Genomic DNA, 20392 nt, shown 5'->3' with positions numbered 1-20392 from the left:
ACACCACTGACATCATTAAAGATATCAATATGATTTTGGTCCGTGAATATTTGGCAAACGAAGAAATCTTTTCCCATGCACATAGCGTCTCTTGAACTGAAAAGAAATGCCTGCGTCTCAGTGGCTTGCCATACTGTCCGAAATGGATGAATTTTCCTACTAGTAAGAGTACTAAGCCAAGTCCTGAAGAAGCATCACATTTCACAGTGAAACACGTGTGGGAGATCTTTATTCAAATTACGAATTTGAATGGGAATAAATTACAATGTTTGGAAAATGACACAGTATTCTCTCCTCTTCATGATGTATCAACATTACGTGGTTTGTTACGCTTACATGCTCAAGCGGCAGCGGGTAATTCCGACCATAACCATGACTCACAGACAATGTCACGTACACAGTGGTTGAATAAAAATTACAGAAAGCAATTATTTCCAGGCAGGATGTTCTCCCAGTCACATTTTGCATCTCGCCAGCTGGAACGTCACCCTTATTCTCTCAGCATGACAATCCATTAAATGAACAAAACACGCCATGTTGTCCAATTAGACAGCGTTGTTACCTCAGTGACCATCTTGTTGGATACATAAACCAGAGACACCTTGTGAATTAGCTGCACATTTATAGCTGAATATAGCAGATAGTAATTGCACAAAATACACACACCTGTTTCTATATTGAATATAGGTTAATGTATATACACACAGACACACACACATGGCATCCCCTACATCTTAGCATTTTCCATCTTCAAACAGCTTGTTCTGTGTTGTTGAGAAGGGCTTGCCTTCTAAAACCTTCAGGGAGTACCTGGGCACCCATAGTTGCAGTTAAGTTTCTGGATATTACAGAAGCAACCATTCCTATTCCGGCCCCTGGACCCCATTTCTCCACTTTGGCCTCAGATGAGGAATATTGACCAAGCGCGTCACAGGTTTTTTTTTTGCTGCGGTGGAGGGCTTTTTTCATTTCGAAGGATGACTTCATGGTGGACAGAAAGATCACATCTATTCTTGCTAACAACACTGCTGGTGCTACCCGCTCACAGAGCTAGAAATATAGAACAGGAAGTGCAAGCTCTCACCACAGGGGTGGGTGACCAAAAAAGCCTTCAAGGAGAAGCCAGAAAAGCTAGCTCATCGGGGATGGCCAAGAGTGCACCTCCCATCCCTTTGTCTAGTGCTATGGTCACCAAAGGACTCCATGTCACCAGGAACTTGCCATTCCCGGGCCTAGGAATTGCCAGTATTGAAGTGACCGAAGGCTACAAGACTCGGACTGATGGAAAAATGAAAGAACCGACCGGTGCACAGTGTCACGGCTGGTGATCTATGACACATATTGAAACTGAAATATTGTGAGTTACACTGTAACCACCCAAACCACTCCCAGTTAGGCAGAGCCCCCAGCCACCCCCATTGGGGAACATTCCCAAAATTTCCAGAACCATCAAACACAGACACCCTACCATCACAGGGAACGGGACGACCAAGAGAAAGCGATCCAGCACGTGAATGAAGAGGCTATATATTGAGGAAGCAGAAGAAAGCGACATTACACAAAGGAAGAAGAGGTGCAGGTGAAGGTCTCAGAGAGTGACAGGGGCAGAGAGTGATAGAGGGTGAGAGAGATCAGGGCAGTATCCAGCAAGGGACAAAATCAGACAGACACCAGCAGCAACATCCACACTGGGCGGGGGCTGGGGGGGACAGCTGTGATGTGGCTCATGGCGGGCGAGTTCCCCTCCGCTTGGGGGGCCAGTGGGAAGGCTCACTACAGCACCCGTGTTCAGGCCAGCCTCACCTTTTTCCGCAGATCTCTCAATATTCCTGAGATCTTGGAGTACCAGAGCTGTAACATAACAATCTGCAGTTCCGGTGCTGAACATCCCTAAATCAGATAAGTGCCAGTACCAAGAGTAGGATAGTGTAAGCCCATTTACTACAGGCTCACTACCTGCTTGGAAAAAATCTCTCAAATCCAGCACAGGCCGGACAAATCAGGGGACCAGGCCGGGTTCATCTGACAGGCCATAAGCGTTGAGGCAGAGGCAGTCAAATGCCAGATATCCTGGTATGTGACGGACTCTGCCCCACTGGGGCCAGCCTTTCCAGGCGCCGACCAATCATTTAATCCCAACAGAACAGTTCATTTCTGGAAATATATCCTTTAACGCCAGCCAAAGGCAGTCCAATTCAGGAGCCGGAGACGAGAGTGGTGGGCAGGCTCCAGCGGCGGAGGCAGACCTTTGGATAGGGTGGCGGGCAAAGGGCCCCTACTTCTTGACTTTGCCTTGGGCTGCCACAGCCTCCATGGCCTTGCGCACGGTCTCCTCGTCGCCCAGGAACTGCATGGGCTTGGTGGGCTTCAGGTTGTCGTCAAGCTCATACACGATGGGGATACCCGTTGGCAGGTTCAACTCCATGATGGCGGCATCGGACATACCTGCAGAGGGAGAGGGAGAAGAATGAGAAGTAGTTCAGGGCGGGGCAGGAGGGTTTAGCAGATGCTCCAGCTGATGAAAGCCAGTACGAAGCCAATGGACAACGGTCGACATGGAAGGCAATGGGAAAATGTCTCCCCTTCTCGCATATTACCATTGGAAAATGTGCCAGAAATAGCTCAGCTCCCCCTACGCCGGATATAGGTACAGAGTTAAGGGGAATCTACATTTGGGCTGTATGAGTCACAGCGGCTTCACTTTACGGAGACATTCAAACATGATTTATACAAGTATCGCTTTCTTAATATCGACTTCCTGGAAATAATGTTCCGTGGGTGTATCCTGTTATTCATGCCATATTTTCACTTGGTTTAATATGGTCATGTCACTTGAGAGCTGTCTAAACGTTTTCGTTGGCAATAAAAAGGCACAAAAAACAGCTTCATGCATTTTTTCATGTTTTACAGGCTTTCGGTTTTGACACTTCTTTTAGAGCATAAACATGCAGTGTGGGTGTGCACGTCTATTTAAATTATCTTGATATAGAAATGCATACAGTTACCTTGATGTGTGCAGGATTCAGATCACAGAGAATTCCAAAAACCACCTAGGTGTGTTAGGAGTCTCATAGGACCGAATATAGGGACCTCGGGGTTATATAACCCTTGAGATGTTTCAATTTAAATTGTCAATAAACATAGGCCTTCCTCAGGGCAATAGTCATGTAATTATTGATTACAGAAGCTCCCAAGAGGCAGATGTTTGCATTAAATATAGAGCTGGATGCCTAAAAAAGAACTCAATCTCTTCAGAAACCACATATGGTCAATAGAAATGGGTGAAATACACAACACAAAGGGTAACAAAGATTTTAAAAAACTTGATTCAAATCTCTCTCAATAACATTCCGATTCAGAATGCATGGCCATAGCCTTAGCAACAAAGCACAAATGATTACATAGAATACAAATCTCCCATTATGTCCTTGTACCTAGAGGCGTAGCCAGGATTGTCGAACAAGTGGGGCCTGAAGCTAATGTGGTTGGTCCTTCCGCAGTGACACGAACATCTGTAAATGACCACACAGTGCTGCTGTGCAGACACATTTTGGATGGGTCCTGCCCACTCAGGCCCTACCCAGTCTACGCCCCTGCTTGTACCCTGCTGCCTTTACTTGCCAACATTAAACCAGATGTATTTTATAGTCTGTACACGATCTGCGAGTTCCATGGATACAACCAATCCATTCCAATGAGTAGCTCGTTTGCTCAGACACAAGCGTTACTACCCTTTTCCTTTTTCCTACCGATGCCAGGGATCCAGCCTGCCATGTCCAATAGTTTTAAATGTTCTTGAGCACGGGGAGAGTGGCACTCTTCTGCAACCTGAAGATCAGCAACTTCTTGAAGACACCCCCATCGATCCATCCTAAGCATGGACTAAATTCCAGCTTGCATTTCCTGACCAAGATACTGAAAAGAACAGTGGAAAATCAACTACAGTCCATTATGATGAAATGTAGTCATATTCTGGAGCTTGTCTCAAGGAAAGGAATCCAAGGAGTTGGCCATTTATTTCGGATAACCTAAGAATAGAAATGGGTCAGGGTCTTGATTCTCCTTGATCTGTCAATGTCATTTGAAGTCATCAATGAAAACATCCTTCTTGATCACATGTATCAAACATGTGTCCTGAAAATAGCTCTCAGTTCAGAGTGGCAGCATAGCAGTCTCAAATGTCAAATTGCTGCTTAGCCTCAGGGGTCTATTTGAACTCCTTCGTTGCTGACCCTGCGTTTCCTGCCCCAGGACAAGATCACATGCGTTTTCTGAAATTGTGCAGATGATGCAGAGCTCAGTCACAAAAGGTCCGCCCAATGACACCCATTTAGCTAGATTTGGAGATGGCAGGGCGGCATTCAATATCCAGTTGATCTAGAATGAAATTGAGCCCCAATATGATGGAATCTCTTTGTAGCCACCAATACCAATGTTTTTTTACATTATTATTTACAGATTGGCACCAGGAGACTCTCTCCTGTCCAAGGCGGGGGGCGGGGGGGCTGCCCTACAGGGAACTCTGGCGATTTCAAGGAGGGCCTCTTCATCATGGACCTCTTTTGTGTGGTTACTTAAATTTACTTCCACATTTTTCTATGGCAAATGGATTGGCCTTGCTCACGCTGTTCAATAAACAAAATGTAGCACAAAAACAGCTTCCTCCCTTCATGCTTTAGGGTTGTTCCAAATATCCACCTAACACTTTCGCAAAAAGATATTCAACATCAATTGAGCTGAAGATACATGGATAAAAAAAATATACATATTTTAATGTTTATAAAACACAATAAATGGCATACATGTACTTACAAATCTAAATATATATCACTCATCTAGTACAGATGGTGCATCTAGATGAGTGATATAGGTTTACGGAGCGCCAGGGGACCACTTCGCCGGTGATAATGTTAAAGGATATTTGCACAGCGCACTAACATTTAGATTTTTAAGTACATGTATGCCATTTATTGTTTTTTTTTAAAGATTAAAATATGTATATTTTTTTAAATCCGTGTATCTTCAGCTCAATTAATGTTGAATATGTGTTTGTGAAAGTGTTCGGTGGATATTTGGAACAACCCTAAAGCATGAAGGGAGAAAGCTGTTTGTGGTAAATTTTGTTTTTGAATGTTTGTCCTCATCCACACAGCCCCTAAAAAAAAGAGGACATTATGGCTCCTGTAGCTGATCTTTCTCACGCTGTAATATGGAGCCACTATGAAAAACATTTCCAGGGCCTCTTTTGGTTCCCAGTCTACCGCTTTTCAAAGCCCTGTACATAACACGGCCTCCTGTGTCCAGAGAACAACCCCAGGGAGTAGCATGAGCACCTATGGTGGCTAGGCTATTCTAGGGCGATTCTGCACGAGGTCTGGCCCGTAATGATGTGGCTCAGTGGTTATTCACACGACTGTGGTTATTCGAAGGACGGAGCATTGCACAAGGCTCCTACCAGCGAGCATTTGTATCTATGAGATGATTTCCTTCAGACTGTCCACGATGCCCGAAACATCCTTACAGCAGGGAGAGAAAAAAATAAATCAATCCTTGTTTCTTAAGCCAAACAAGCCCCTCCCAAATCTGCACCACCACACAATCCCTGACCCAGCAGCATCAGATTTGTCAGGTGTAGTGTGGCCTCACAAACTGTGATCCTATGACACTTTGCAGGGTATCTGGTGGACTTATCTTGGCCTCCCACATTTCTGTGCCAAGCGACGCATCGGCAATGAGTGCAGAATGCCACTGTCGTGCCATGCTAGCCCTATCCTCATCCACTAGGAAACCCCGCTGGCAGCGCCCTGCAGGATCTTGAAGGTCAGCTTGCTTTTCTTAGGCCTCCTCGTGTTTCATGAAGGCTCTGTCCCTATAAATACTCCAGAGAATAATCTGCAGACAGCTACAACCCATGTTCAGCCACCCAATGCAAGATAGCATGCAGCCACAAGCCCCTCTCACAGGGCAGACTTCGGGCACTGGGCCGTGCCAAGGCAGTCACTGTTAAAGGTCAGGGTCCTTGTGAGAAGGTCACCAATCAACTCACTGCATGGGGAGGAGATAGAGTCAATGGGCTGACTAATTTATATTTTCCTAATGGGTGGGCGGCATTTGTCCCAACCATGGAAATCCACCTTGGACCCCCCCCCCCCTCCCAGACCTCCTAAACCTTCATTTGTTGGTTGCTGCACTAGTCATCGTAGTCATAGGAGCAGACATTGGAGAAAGTTGTTACACTGCTACTTACCTGAACAGGGGGTGTGCACACCCGGGGCGAGGGATGGAATTTGGGGCTACGATGGTCACGAACCAGTGGGCATTAGGGCCCACTCCCAGTGGCGCCTCTACTGTAGAATCAGTGTGGGGGCAACGGCTCCCCCTTCATAATGTCATGCGGGCACACCCTGTGAGCTGCAGCTGGCATTGCTGTGCAATCCAGGCCCGGATTGTGTAAAGGTGGGCAGGGCAAGCCAATGCAGCAGATGAGCGAGTGAATTAGATCCGGATATTTAATCACAGACCATACGCTAATTGCCCTCACTCAAGTCTCTCCTGAAATAAATGTTCACTGCATATATGTATTACAGATTATTAGTGAAGTGTATACACTTCGGATTAAAATCACGTGCATGGAAAACTTCTTTGTTTTATTGAAATCTCTATGCCGTAGACAGCAAGTAATAGGAAGGATTTCTTGTATACCATTCATCCCACCGACTCCTTGCGGCTGCCGTTCCTCTTGCGTGCAGAGCAGAGACCAAAGGCGGGAGTTCCATGTTCCAATCATGGACAGCGACAAGAATGCTGCACATCTCTTTTCCCTTAGACAATACATTAATTAAGCAATAAACCCCGGGGCGCGAGGGCATTACCGAGTCAGGTAATGCCCCGGGGCCCATAGTTATAGGCCCTGGGCCATTACCCGACTCGGTAATGCCCCAGCTGCCAGGGGTTTATAGCTATTACTAATAGCATGTTTTTCTGTTCCTAAACGTTGCAGAAAAAAAAAAAATGTCAAAGGAGATGGCCACCAGGAAGGGAAAAATGAGACATTTTCTGTCCCCAGCGCGTTCGCTCCCAAAAAGGACAAATACAAACGAAATCGGGGTTGGGAGGGGATTGTGTGCAGGGGACGAGGGGGGGGGGGGGGGGGGTAGGGGGAAGGGAAAAATGTTTTTTTTTTTTTAAATATAATAAACTTAGCTGAATCCCCGGCGGAGGACGATAGTGGCCTTCTCATTGGCTGAGGGGCTGCCACGCCCCCGCCAGGAGTGGAATCCCGGCCGAGGGATTCCCGGCTGGGTAAAGCAGGGCCAATCAGAATGGTTGTTACATTCTGGTTGACCCTTGCCAGGTACTATACAATAAATAACAATTACTACATATTTACAAGAAAAACACTACAACTGGAACTATGCAAATGCTGTGGTTGCAGGTGAAAATAGCAAAAGAGGCAATTGCATTACACAGCATACACGAAAGAGAAACCGAGAACAGTCAACACTACTTCAAACTAACATACACTCTTCAGGGTATATTCTAAATTCTAAACTCAATCAGTATATTCATCAAGATGCACAGGCCTCCTTTCACTTCTAGACCTATTGGTTTACTCACTTCTCGAACCATGATCATCATTGGTCTCCTAAATTTTTGAAGAATGACTACTCAACCTTTCCTTCTCATTTCCCCTCACGCTACCTTGGCAACACAGGAAACCGATTCCTACAGCTTCCTCAGCATTCACATCAATCCCCATCAGTGAAGGCGGCTTGCACCTGCTTGCACCTACTATATGCCACACTCTTCAATCAGACGTCTTAATAGGTCTAGACCATGCCAAGCCCTGCTTCTGCAGCCCAGCGGGTAGCTTAATTCGCACAAACTCACCCTCTAAAACATTGCATACATTGAATGCCTTACAAACAAGCACAACTTTGTTCCTTTGTTGCCTTTCTCTTATATGTTCTCCGACATCCTCGAACCGCATTTTACTTACTCGCCCTGCCCAAAAATGCCGGGCACACACTTGTGATGGGTTTCCTACCCCTGGGAACTTCAAACTGAGTTGTGGAATGAGGTGTGAACTTGTAAGCGACAACAGTCTCCTTTACGCCTTCTTCCAGCCCTTCTCCAGTATGGAACCGTGGATACTCTGCTTTATCACACAGTTAAACCTTTCAACTAGAACATTAGTTTCAGGATGATATAATGGAACTCATGCAATGCTCTATGCCATTTCCTTTAAGGAAGCTCTCCTTCTCTTTAGATACTAATTGTACCCCATTATCAGTCAAGACGTTAGATGCCCTAAACACCACATTTGGTCAAGTTTGCCCACAGAAAGAAAGTGACTCAGAAAAAAAAGCTACTTTTGAAAGTTACGTTCATATCCCTGATGTCTACTAGTTTAAGAGGAAAGGAAAACTCCAACCGTAATGAGACACCGGCGTAAATGGGATTTTACTATAATTCAGCTGGACATGCACAATGAACTAGCAGCTAACAAAGCCCGTCCCATCCCAACCGCAGCATCATCCTACTGACAAGTACCAATAGAAGTATGCATTTTGCCCTTCAACCCTATCATGTCTAGAGGCACCGCCAATAATGCTTTCAATTGCAATATTTCCACTAACTTGACACTAGTTCCCACAAACATGCCTTGCTGGAGAATGCACCCACACAAGTAAGTTGTCATCCCCCTGTCCCCAGTCATATGAAGTTAGCCCCCGCTCTCCCAATATTTGAAGGGTTACCCCCATCCGGCCCCCACTTTAGTCGGGTTGCTCTCTTGATACCTGGCCTCAGTGCTGCCTTCCAGGCCTAGGCTGTGTGGGCCACGAATGCTCCATCCAGGATGACCTGCAAGCTGCAGCCAAGGGTGCCTCTCGGAAATTATTGCTGTGTGCAAATCTCTTCCGATCTCTCCCGGAGAGTGTTCGCTCTAGTGTCAAATGGACCCTCCTTCCCCTGTGACTCACCGTCCCCATCCATTTTTTTAGGACTTCTTTCCGTTCACCTGCATTGCTGCTTTAATGCTGAGCAACTCTGCATCTGTGTTTTGTGCACCTGCTCACTGTTGGTAATGCACTTATATTGGGCCGTATCAGGGAATCCATACCCAATTTGGAATGGTTTTAAATGTTCACTGTGGAGTAGTGAGGCATATAAAGTGGCAAGGAAGCTCAGCAGGTTGTGTCGTGAACTGAGATATGTGCATAACCTGTATCACACTGCACCTGTTTGAATTGCTGTGCCACTGAGCCCCTCCCGATTATTTTGTGAATTAGGTGGTCATACTAGTTTTTTTTAAACCTGTTTTTAGTACCAATTCATATACATTGTTGTTAGGTGTGGGGGATTGAGTTCAGAGGCAGGACTAGAGGGTGAATTAATGGCATTCAAGTGCAAATATAAAGATAAAATAACACCACATTTTAGTTTTGGCTATAAGGTGGTGCTTAGGCGCCACCGATCAGTCAAAACTATTGCATTGGAGAACGGCTAGGAGGGAGATGTGATGTGAGGCGGGGCACAGCTTTTGGGTGTTCGGTGATTAGCCCAACCACTGACTGCCTACAACCATTCCCACCCATACTTGCATCTGCCCTCCCAAAACACATCCTCCTGGCAGTGAAATGGGGTGCTAGAAGTGCCTGCCACTGTTATTTCAGAGCAGTCTGAGAGTTAATAGTTTAATTACAGCTATAAAAGCACTACTTGTGAAGTAACATGTCTTTACCAAGTGTGCCTTCTGGCCCTTGATTTATAAGCAGTATTCACCTCCTTCACCGAAGTCCTGTAAGGAACGAGCTTGGAAATTCCAAGAGTTTATAACGTGTGTAAGAGGTATTAGAGAGGTATTTGCAAGGCACCCCTATCGAATGCTCATGTACTCATCCCAGTTTTCAACTGTTACCATCCTATGGCCAGGTAATATACCATTGTAGCAGTACCTTCCACGATCCCATGACTACAAAAAACCCAAAACGGTTGGTTTTGCCAATGCTCGATTTAGAGATGGCTTGAGCCATGCACAATCACAGAATAAACAAACCCGACAACATATAAATAGTTATAGTAATATTTTGAGCAAAAGGAGCACGAGAGTCGTTCCATTTTCAACATCTTGGCTGGAAGCCTATGATTACCAGCATGCAAAGAAAGTCATTTTAGCCTTAAAAAAAAAATCTATTCTGGGTTTACATTTACTTTCAAGACAAAGAAATACAGTGAAAGAAAATGAGTAACAATCACCTCAATGTGTCACCACCGTAGAGCACTATGCAGCCCTCCCATTTATAATCACCCACCATCTGCACTTCTGAAGTAATTACTGACTCTGCAGCGAATGCAGCCATGCCACATTATTTGCACTTCAATGTGCTTAAATCTAAACCAAAGAAAAGACATAGCAAGAGCTCTACCAGAGATCAGAGGTGGTCTGAGACGGGGGACAGCTGATTACTGAGGGCGCAGTGTGTTGTGTCTCAGCATGGGCATGGCCTTTTCGTTTCCCCCAATTCGGAAATTGTGGATAACATTTCGCCAGTATCCAAATCTGGGAAAATCCGAACCAATTCCAGCACCATGTGCATATAGACGCACAAAGGATATTTAATTATTTATGATGTTGGACTTTGTCATCCATTATAGGTGCCCCTCCACTTTTTGTTATCGACCCCTGTGTGCTCCACATTATCCCTGGATACGTACGAATGCTAGTTATGCCACTGTCCATCTCCCGTCTGTTGGCACCGGCATGGCGTGCATACACTTCTGTGCTATCATAGCGCATGTGTGGTGGTGTCATGAACCTGCTTCCATTCCCCTTTTCTGTGGAGGCTGCATGCCACCTGGCCTCTATATGAAAAGGCCACTGCAGCAGTGTCTCGTTAGTGCAGGAGGATGAAATGCAAGTGTCATTCTATAAAGGCAGTAGTGTGAGAGAATATGTTGGTGGCTACAGAGCTGGACCCTTTACAAGATGGAAGCCCTTCCTTCCAGGCAGACTCGAGGAACCGTCCTTGGTTGCAGACACTAGACTGGCCGAAACAATTATGAATTTGGGAGGTCCGTCTGCTAAATATATATGAAAAATGAAGGGGGGTGCACTTCCTATGCCACACGGAGCCTGTCAAACGCTGGAGCCCGTATGGCCCATGTCAACATAGCCAACTTGACCAAGTCAGAGGCTCAGATTTTAGATGGCGCGCACCTCCCAATGTTTGGCATTTCCCTGTAACTCACTGTCTGAACCCCGTGGGGTGAAAGAGAAACCCAATGGGCCAACCGAAGGCACAGTCGATATTCAGTCTCCTGATATCAGAGTCTCGGGAAGGGGGTCAACAGTGCAATGGGTTAATGCACCTACTGCAGCCGTCTGCACTCCCTCCCTGGTGAGATGCTGATTCGGGTTTGCTTGCCATGCTAGTCACGAAAAAGGCGGCGGCGGCGCCGTTAAACCATTACCGCCTGATTACAAAGTCCCTTTGCGGGACCCGTACTTAACGGCTGGTGTAGACCAGCCGTTAAAGTGGGTGCCGCAAAGGGACCTTGGCGATAATTACGGCAACCAATATTAGCGGTGCCGTAATTATCGCCTTCCCCATTCCCATCATGCCCTATGGGGCAAAATGGGAATGGGGAAGGGCAACTGGTGAATGGGGAATTACCGCCCCCACCAACCTTGTGATGGGGCCGGTAATTCCGCCATCCACCATGGCGGAGACCGGCATGGACCATGGTGTTAATAGGACCATGGTCCAACGCCAGGGTCGTAATGAGGGAGGGAAGGATAGAGAGTAGTGAGGTGGAGGATAGAGTGATCAGAAGCGATGGGGTCACTAGTGCGATCATTAGTGTGGAGCGAAGAGAAGACCAGCTCGGAGCGGGTATATAGAGAGGTAAGGAGGAGGTCCGAGAGGAGAGAGTCGAGCGCAAGTTTTTGGGCAGGAGAGATTTTGGGGAAGTTGAAGCCTCCCATAAGTGCAAATTCTCCTTCCGAGGGACTGGAGTCGGGGAGGAGTTACAGACAAGGATAGTATGGGGAGGATCCTGAGAGGGGGGCAGTGGCAGTCTAGGGTTTGGTGCAATGCCGGACCTTGGGTGACAAGGATGCAGTCTTTGGGGAACAAGTGAGATGTGCAGAGGCCCAGGAGACCAAAATGCAAACAGCACAGTACAATCGATATCTGCATGGACATAGGGGACCAATCAATGAGCATACATGAAAGAAGGAGCTTTGTTTTAGGGTGGTGATGGTGGTCAGGGTGTCATGAAGTGCAATGGGACAGGTCGGTAGAACATCTACCAATCCCTAGCAGGGACACACAGAGCTAGCTTGGACAGGATGCACTTAGAAGGGGATGTCCGGTGTAGGGATGCCCAGGGAGTGAGTTAGGTAGCGGCACATCGTCTATTCTGGGCCAGTCACAGCCCAGCCTGCCTCATAAATGGCCACCCAAGTATTTGGGGTGAGGCCAGTAAGAAGGGACTGGATGGCTCCATTGCAGAGGGGGTCCCCAGAGCCTTGGAGTGGGGCCTCGGCACTCTGGTGGGGATGCTGGGGTCAGGATGAGTGTGCAGGGATTGGATGCACTGAGTCTAGCAGCCTTTGTGTGTGTGTGATCTATCGTAAAACAGATTCTCAAACCTAAACAGGGTGGTCTACTCACACGTGATTTCATAATGGTTTGAATCCTCAAAAAGGGGGGAGGGTTAAGTGAAACAAAGCTGTAGAGGAGGAGCTAAAAGCCTCCACTAGAAGTCCCGTCCCTAACCTGCCTATATGTTGGGAACCAGGAGATAGTGACAGAGGTTACACCTGGAAGCAAAGTACCCATTGAGAAGCCATTTGTTATGTATCCACGAAGCGCTGGCAGCCTCTTAAGAAATATCCCTGAAGAGTGGAAGAAAATGAATGAAAGAACAAACTGGTGACGTCACATGATGTAACATTGACACACTGAGAAGAGATAATAGTGGAGAATGTAAAGAGAACATAAAGAAGCCAGTGACGAAGTAAAAGTAAAGCATCAAGTAACCTGTTGCGTGAAGAGCAGGGAAGAAAATGCAGAACCGTTTTATAATTGTACAGAGCCAGCAATGCAAGTAGACTAAGTGATCATAGAAGCTAGCTACACATAGTATATAGATTGCAGGTGGTGTCGCCAAGGCATATATAAGCATACGAAATCTAGATATTCCACGTCGTGTTTTAGCAAACTGGGATCTCATGAGCAGGAAGACTGAAAGTGTGTCGCAGTTAAGAGTAGCTGACGGGCAAGAAAAATCAAGGAGGCTTGTCTGGCCCAGTGTCAAGAAGGCCAGTGCAGCCGAGAACTTGTCTATTCAAAGGATACAATTAATGCAAGAGACGAGCCAAGTTCCTGCCAAGGTGCAGCTGAGAGACAATGAGTGCCAAGTTCTGTTCATTTTAAATACCATTCAATGAAAAGAAGCTTGAAACGTGGTCGTCAGTCATGTGACCTGGATGAAAATAGACTTAAGAAGACTCTGCAGACACCAGAAGATAAGAGCATGCACACACTACCTAATCTTCCCAGGAGTTGTGAAGCCTGCAAGGCCAAGTTCAAATACTTATTGATGACAGAAAGTAAGAGCACCTGGAGTACCAGCCTGTACCCTGTTAGCGAGTGGAATATTCCAAAAGGGTACAAGTGTGCCAACCAATTGTAGAGGGTCACATATCAAAGAGCCCTATTGTTTGAGACCAAATAGATCATTGTGTATTTTGTGACGATGAAGATGACTTGTACTAGAGGAGGGCTTAGATGACCACCTGGCAGTAGAGACCCAATTATAACCTCAACCCCCATAGAAAGTATATGCAGATGTTTCCCGTTACCCAACCACAGCCCCATATCCGTTTTCACAGTTTGCCACATAGTACGACGTCAATGACACATTTTTAGTATAAAAGAATGTTTTATGTACATCGTTGAGAATTTGCTATGAGATGTCCGTTGTACTCCCTGTTTTAGATAATTGTTAATAAAACAGTGTACACCTTGCCAACTTCTTGAGTCTACCTTATTATTGATGTTTGAGTAATTTCTGCATCCCCATCCTTCCCATAAGAGCGCCGCCTCAAGAGCCCCCACGGGTTCAAATGGTAGCAGGTTGAATGAAAGGTCCATCGAGTTAGTAGACTCGATATTCGCGGATAATCCATTACCCTCCACCCTGTAGTTGAAAGGAAGTTTCCTGTGGGGAACAGCCAAAATAGTACAGCTTGCAAGTAAAGAAGATTCAGGTGCGACGGGTCCCTCTTTGACTAAATCACTCCTGGTTTCCACAAACGCCGAGCGGACTGAAGGTGACAGTGGCCGGATTGCAGGAGGAGAGACGATACCAAGGGCCTACAGCTGAAAAATGAATGTTGAGTAGACTAAGAGACTGGCAAAGGTGTGGGGAAAGGGACTGAAATAATATAAAGTATAGGGAGGTTGGGTTTTAGCGTGTGACGGAGAACATCAAAAGTATTTGATAAAGTGTTAAGGTGAGATGTATAGCGTTTGAAAGCCTGATGATCCTCGTTCAAGGAACGTAGAAGTCATTTCAAAATTCAAGTGGATAAAATAGGCTACATGCAGATAGATCTGTAAAAGGAATTGACTACTCACCCATCAGAGTATTTTAGGGGCAGTGAAAAGAGGTGTTGTGACTTGCATGTCAACTAACTTTGTCTGTTTGTGGATTTTATGTTTTAAAGAAGTGTTGGAAAAAGATAGCAAAGATAGGCTGTGTTGTAGAGAGACAAAGGTTATTATCTATTCTAGGTCATTGTCAGCGCTGACCGTAGAGTATTGAGAAGTAAAGGCTTTGGGCAGCGAGTGTGGAGCACGCTCATATTTATTATTTCTCTGAAGACGTATTTTGTGTAAATACTGGTAAGTATAGACAGTCAATTAAGACTTGCCAAAATGGGAGAAGACACACCACTGATGCATATGTGCAAGACACTTCCCAAACATATGCCCAATATCAAACAGTACAGTGCAGAATGGGTAAAAGGCACAGCAGGTAAGGTGTTCATGCCATGGCCACAAGGGGGAATCACTGTTGAAAGCAGTTTTGCAACACATGATCACATACCTGCACGCAGCATTCACAGGAAAGAAATCGAGAAAAGATTAGCTATTTTGGAGCTCTGGAAAATGTACGAGGAAGAGCAAGAGGATCCACCTCCTGAGGAATGGATGCTTAACCAGAGCAAGGAGGAGGGTTCTGAGCCTTCTTCTCCCCCTAGTCCATCGGAAATGAAAGTACAGAACATACAGGGTTGTATCTGTTAATGGAACTAACCCGATATGCGAACCACCTGCATATAGCAGTAGCGATAGTTAAGGGAAGACATTTTTAAGGCCTTGCAAAACAAGGAGGAGAAAGGTGAACAATTGAGCATGACCACAGAGATAGAACGGGAAAGAGATGGAAAGGGGAAAAGGATAAAGCTGACGAGATAACTCTCATGTAGAATGAATGAATGGGTGGACAGATATTGCTTAAACTTATGGGAAAAGCATTGAGGAAGTTAGGCAAGAGGAAGATGAAGCCGGACAAGATAAAAAAAAAAAGACAGGGAACAAGAGACGCCCGAGGGAAGATGAGAATAAAAGAAATAGACAACAGTGAGAACAGATGTATCAGGAGGAAGAGCAAAGAAAGGAAGAAAGGGCAGAAGAACAAAGGAAGCATGAAAACAGGCAAAGATCACTCTAAGTACAAGACAGGTTAGAAAGTAAAAGAAGAACAGAAATTCTGGGTCAAAAGAATGCAAAGACGAAGAGATGAGGATGTGTGTAGAGCAAACGAGAGAAGGAAGAGAAATGAAAAGAGGAGGAAAGAGTTAGATGGGAAGCAAAGAAACAAAGGGAATTAAACAAAGAAATGGAACGAAAAAGGAGATAGAGAGCGTGCAACATTGGTCGCATTCAGAAAGAGCTTATGGAACCGAGTCCAGTAATATCATGGAGTCATATAGAGAAGTTCCTCCTGGCACAGGGAGCAGCGATAGAGCCACTTGGAATAAACCTAGAGGAGTTTTCTACGTTAAAGGAGGCAATGCCAGAACCGTCTAGGGTAAACATAGATGAGAGTTTTGAGATAGGAAGCATCGGAGACAGGATCGATAAAGGTTATCGAGAGATGACGAAAGGTGAATCGGGAAGCAAGGGAAAAGATTGATCCACAATTGCCCAATCGTGAGGCAAGGAAGGAAGCCCGTTTAATTTGAGCACAGAGCCTCGTCGTTGGACAGGTTAACTTTGGATAAAAATGAGAGACGAAAGTCATACTAGTTGGGGACTAGATATGTCAGACGACGAAAGGGAAGCCTTCCAAGGGGAGGAGGGGGAAAGCGCGCATGTGGTCCAGAAGGATGCATGCTGTCAGACAAAGTAGTAAGATGGTCAGATCTGGAATCACCTAAGGATAGGACACCAGATCAAAGCATATCCCGGCACCCTAAAGGACAATCGCATAGTGAGAGAAGAATCGCCATCATATGTGAACAGGCTATGGTCATTGCCAGGTATATGGCAATGCAGAACCATTGTCCATGCTATGAATAGGCAGACGATGGCAGAGCTGGGTATACACAGTTCCCCCTGTTAGAGAAGGGAGGAGCTAGGCCACAGTAATTACAGTCCACCGCTGCTGCAATTAACTATTGGCTTTGCGCTTCACACAGCTGCAGCAAATATACACTTATCACAAGTCGAAGAATACGGCATCCACTCCTCGAACAGGCCAGATCTGCCTTTCTCGCTGCTTTAAGTCATATCGTAGTCTCACTCCACACCATGGGTGCACAACATACGGCCCGCGGGCCAAATGCGGCCCGCCATGCTGTTTTATCCGGCCCGCGATGCACAAAGACTTTCCTAATGGAGGGCGGCGCAAGCAGCATCGGCCGCCCTCCATTAGGAAAGTCTTTGTTGTCTTCCGGGCCGGACAAAACACCGGCCCTCATTGGCTCAGCACACACGCACCACGTCGCTCCTAAGAGCCACGTAGTGCGTGTGTGCTTCACCAATGGAGGGCCAGCACTATGGCTGGCGTGGTCCATAAGGCTTGATGCCGGAAGGCATTTCAGCCTTGGACCACGCCAGCCGTAGTACGATTTAAGCGACTTCCAGCTTACCTGCCTTCCAGCACGTCTCCGGTAAGTGGTCTGTTTGTGTGTCGGGTCTGTTTTGCTGTATGTTTGTGTGTGTATGTCGAGATGCGGGGTGGGGGGGTGTCGGATGTGTATGTCGGGTCTGTTTTGCTGTATGTTTGTGTGTGTATGTCGAGATGCGGGGTGGGGGGGTGTCGGATGTGTATGAATGTTTGGATTTGAATGTTTTCTGTGTGTATGTTGAGATGCGGGGTGGGGGGTGTCGGGTGTGCATGAATGTTTGTTTTGGAGTGCAAGTGCGGTGTATGTTGAGATGCAGGGTCTGTATGTGTGCATTCTTGCTAGTTTGTATGCCGATTGCGGGGCGTAGGGGGGTTCTGTTCTGTATGGGTGCTTGTTTGAGAGTGTTGATTTGGGGGTGGGGGTTCGGGTCTGTATGGGTGCATGTTTGTGTGTGTGCCGAGTTGTGGGGTGGGGGGGTTCGGGTGTGTATGGGTGCTTGTTTGAGAGTGTGCTGATTTGGGGAGGTTGGGGGTTCGGAGTAGGTGGGTGGGGGGGTTCGGGTCTGTATGGGTGCATGTTTGTGTGCTGAGTTGGGGGTGGGGGATTCGGGTCTGTATGGGTGCATGTTTGTGTGTGTGCTGAGTTGGGGTTGGGGGGTGTGGGTCTGTATGGGTGCATGTTTGTGTGTGCTGAGTTGGGGGTGGGAAGTTCGGGTCTGTATGGGTGCATGTTTATGTGTGTGCTGAGTTGGGGGGTGGGGTTTGGGTCTGTATGGGTGCATGTTTGTGTGTGTGCCGAGTTGGGGTGTGGGGGTTCGGGTCTGTATGGGTGCATGTTTGAGAGTGTGCTGAGTTGGGGGTTGAGGGGCCATGGGGCATAGTGTTGCACTCCAAGAGTGAACCCAACAATAAAGCTAAAAACAGGCACAGTTAGGAGATGTACATCCTTTGCTTTTTGAGGAAACCTGACTCAACGAAGGCCATACTCCTCTTGGGCAACCCAAACAGCAAACTATAGCAGTCCAAAATAACGGAATGTCCAATCTAGGGTCAATAAAATATATATAAGTCAATTAAACAGACGATATACAATAACTAAATAGAAATAAATTATAACAATGGAAAATGTGTAGTACAAAATGTAAGTTTGAAATGCAAATAAAAATCGTTACCCCTCAAAAACATATTTTTTTCCATGTGCTTAATACAAATTGGGGGTTTAAAAAGCCTCTTGCCACTATAGCCCTCATGTGTCAAAATCAGTTGTGCTCTACACGCTCATTGCCAATAATGATAATATTGCATCTGTACCCTGCCTTTGTGTGAAATTCTTTGCACCATACCGATATTAGGGATCTGTTGATTGCGGCACCCTGCCTATGATAGTAAGATGCTTATTTCAGCACCCTCCCTATGTTAGTGAAATGCTTACTGCAGCACCCTGCCTATGTTAGTGAAATACCAATTGCGGCACCCTGCCTATCCTGGAAATATTAATTGTGCACACTTCCTACTTTGGGAAATATTTCCTGTTGCCCCCTGCCTAGGCTAGGAAAATATGGATTGTTGCACCCTGCAACCTGATAGAACACCTTATCGTAGCCATTTACTGCTCATCTAAAAAGTGATCGTAACCACCTATTGCATCTGCCTACGAGCTCCGTACACCATGTGCACCCCCAAGGCAAACCCCCTGCAACTTACATCTTCAAACTCGTACCCTTGCACTCCCACACAGAACACGACCCTTGAGCACTTCCTCCCACAACATTAGATTATGCTCCAGGGACATGGACGACAAAGCCATTGCCCGCCACACAGTTAATCCTCACCCCCAGAGCCCACCCGTGGCGCAGGCCTCCTCACCTCCTGCCCCCTCTGAACCCTCTACCTTGACTAAACCTTCCCTCCAACCACCTGCCATGCGACCAATGAAACGCATCTAAATTGTGCCCTCATCAACACCAGATCCATCCCTACTCATGCAGCGGACCTACACGATTTAAACACTACTCACGACCTAGACCTATGCGCTGTGACCGAGACTTGGCTTCAATAAGCCGCTGGCCCAGCTCTGGCACTGGCACTCCCTCAGGGCTACACCATATACAGCCAGGACCGCCCTCTTACCAAAGGAGATGGAGTGGCACTCATTGCCAAAGACTCCATTGCTATCCGTAAAATAGACCACACTAACTCCCGTAACTATGATCTTCCTGCCCTAAAAATTGCCACCATCACATTATACATCACCCACCATGCCCTCTTGCTGACTTCCACTCCTCCATCATGCACCTGGTTTCTGTTAACATCAAAACACCCTCTAATGTCATCCTAGCTGGTGATCTAAACCTAGGACTTCATGACCCGAAAGACACTCCAGCAAAAAATCTGGCCAAAGCACTAGAAACTCTTGGCTTCTGGCACTCCATCAACAAACCCACCCAAACAAGGGCTGCACCATCGACTGGTTATCTCACCACAACTGTGCCCTAAATGTCACAGCCAACCTCCTCCTTCCCTGGACAGACCACCACCTCATCCTTTTCACACTCTCCCTCGCCGAAGGTCCAAAAAGCCACCACCGTACCTCTCCCCTCTGCATTCACCAGAAGTGCACGCCTCCTCACTAAGGAAAGGCTTGCGCCCTATCTCAAGGTCCCTGCCCTCGAGGCCCCATTCTCCAAAGACCCTGAAGCCATGGCTCTTTCACTCAACTCCATGCTAGCTGAAGCTATTGATGCCATTGCACCCAAAAAGTCTGCAACGCCAAACATAATAAACAAGCGAACAACTGGTTCATACCTGAACTATCAACGTTACGCGCCAAAAAGCACGCAGCTTTATATAAATGGCAAATCAGCCAACTGGCACTAGACAAATTGAGTTCAACCATCTGTCCAATGAATATTAAAAAGCTATTGTCCGTGCCAAAGCTATCTCATTCAGCAATAGAATAGAGAGTGGCAAGTCTGGCTGTAAAGAAATGGTCTCCATCTTTAGGGAGCTAGTAACCCCCGCCTCCCCCCCTACAACCTTACTAAAGAATGAAGCATGGTGCGCCAACATACAAGCAGCCATGCTCCTCAAACTGGACATGCTGCAGAACAAAATCAGGGCTAATCAACTTATCCCTCTCCTCGCCATTCCAACTCATCCACCCACATCCAACCAGCAGACCACTGACACTACCCCCTTCTCATTCAGAGACGTCAATAAGATGGAAGTCCATGCCATAATG

The 20392-nt window shown here is 46.5% G+C and overlaps 1 protein-coding gene across 1 annotated transcript in view; it reads right to left on the bottom strand.

The window, feature by feature from the left end:
• Positions 1 to 212: 212 nt before the first annotated feature.
• PGAM2 (phosphoglycerate mutase 2) overlaps positions 213 to 20392 on the bottom strand; it is a 28779-nt gene continuing 8599 nt past the window's right edge. Inside the window, exon 3 of the mRNA XM_069618972.1 lies at positions 213 to 2445. Within this exon, the coding sequence (XP_069475073.1) occupies positions 2276 to 2445 (170 nt within the window). The 3' untranslated portion in view covers positions 213 to 2275. The remainder of the gene's footprint in view (positions 2446 to 20392) is intronic.

This window comes from Ambystoma mexicanum, chromosome 10 (genome assembly GCF_040938575.1).
Source record: "Ambystoma mexicanum isolate Mex_15411 chromosome 10, UKY_AmexF1_1, whole genome shotgun sequence".
NCBI classification, from domain to species: Eukaryota; Metazoa; Chordata; class Amphibia; order Caudata; family Ambystomatidae; genus Ambystoma; species Ambystoma mexicanum.
This window is presented reverse-complemented; position numbering and strand designations above follow the sequence as displayed.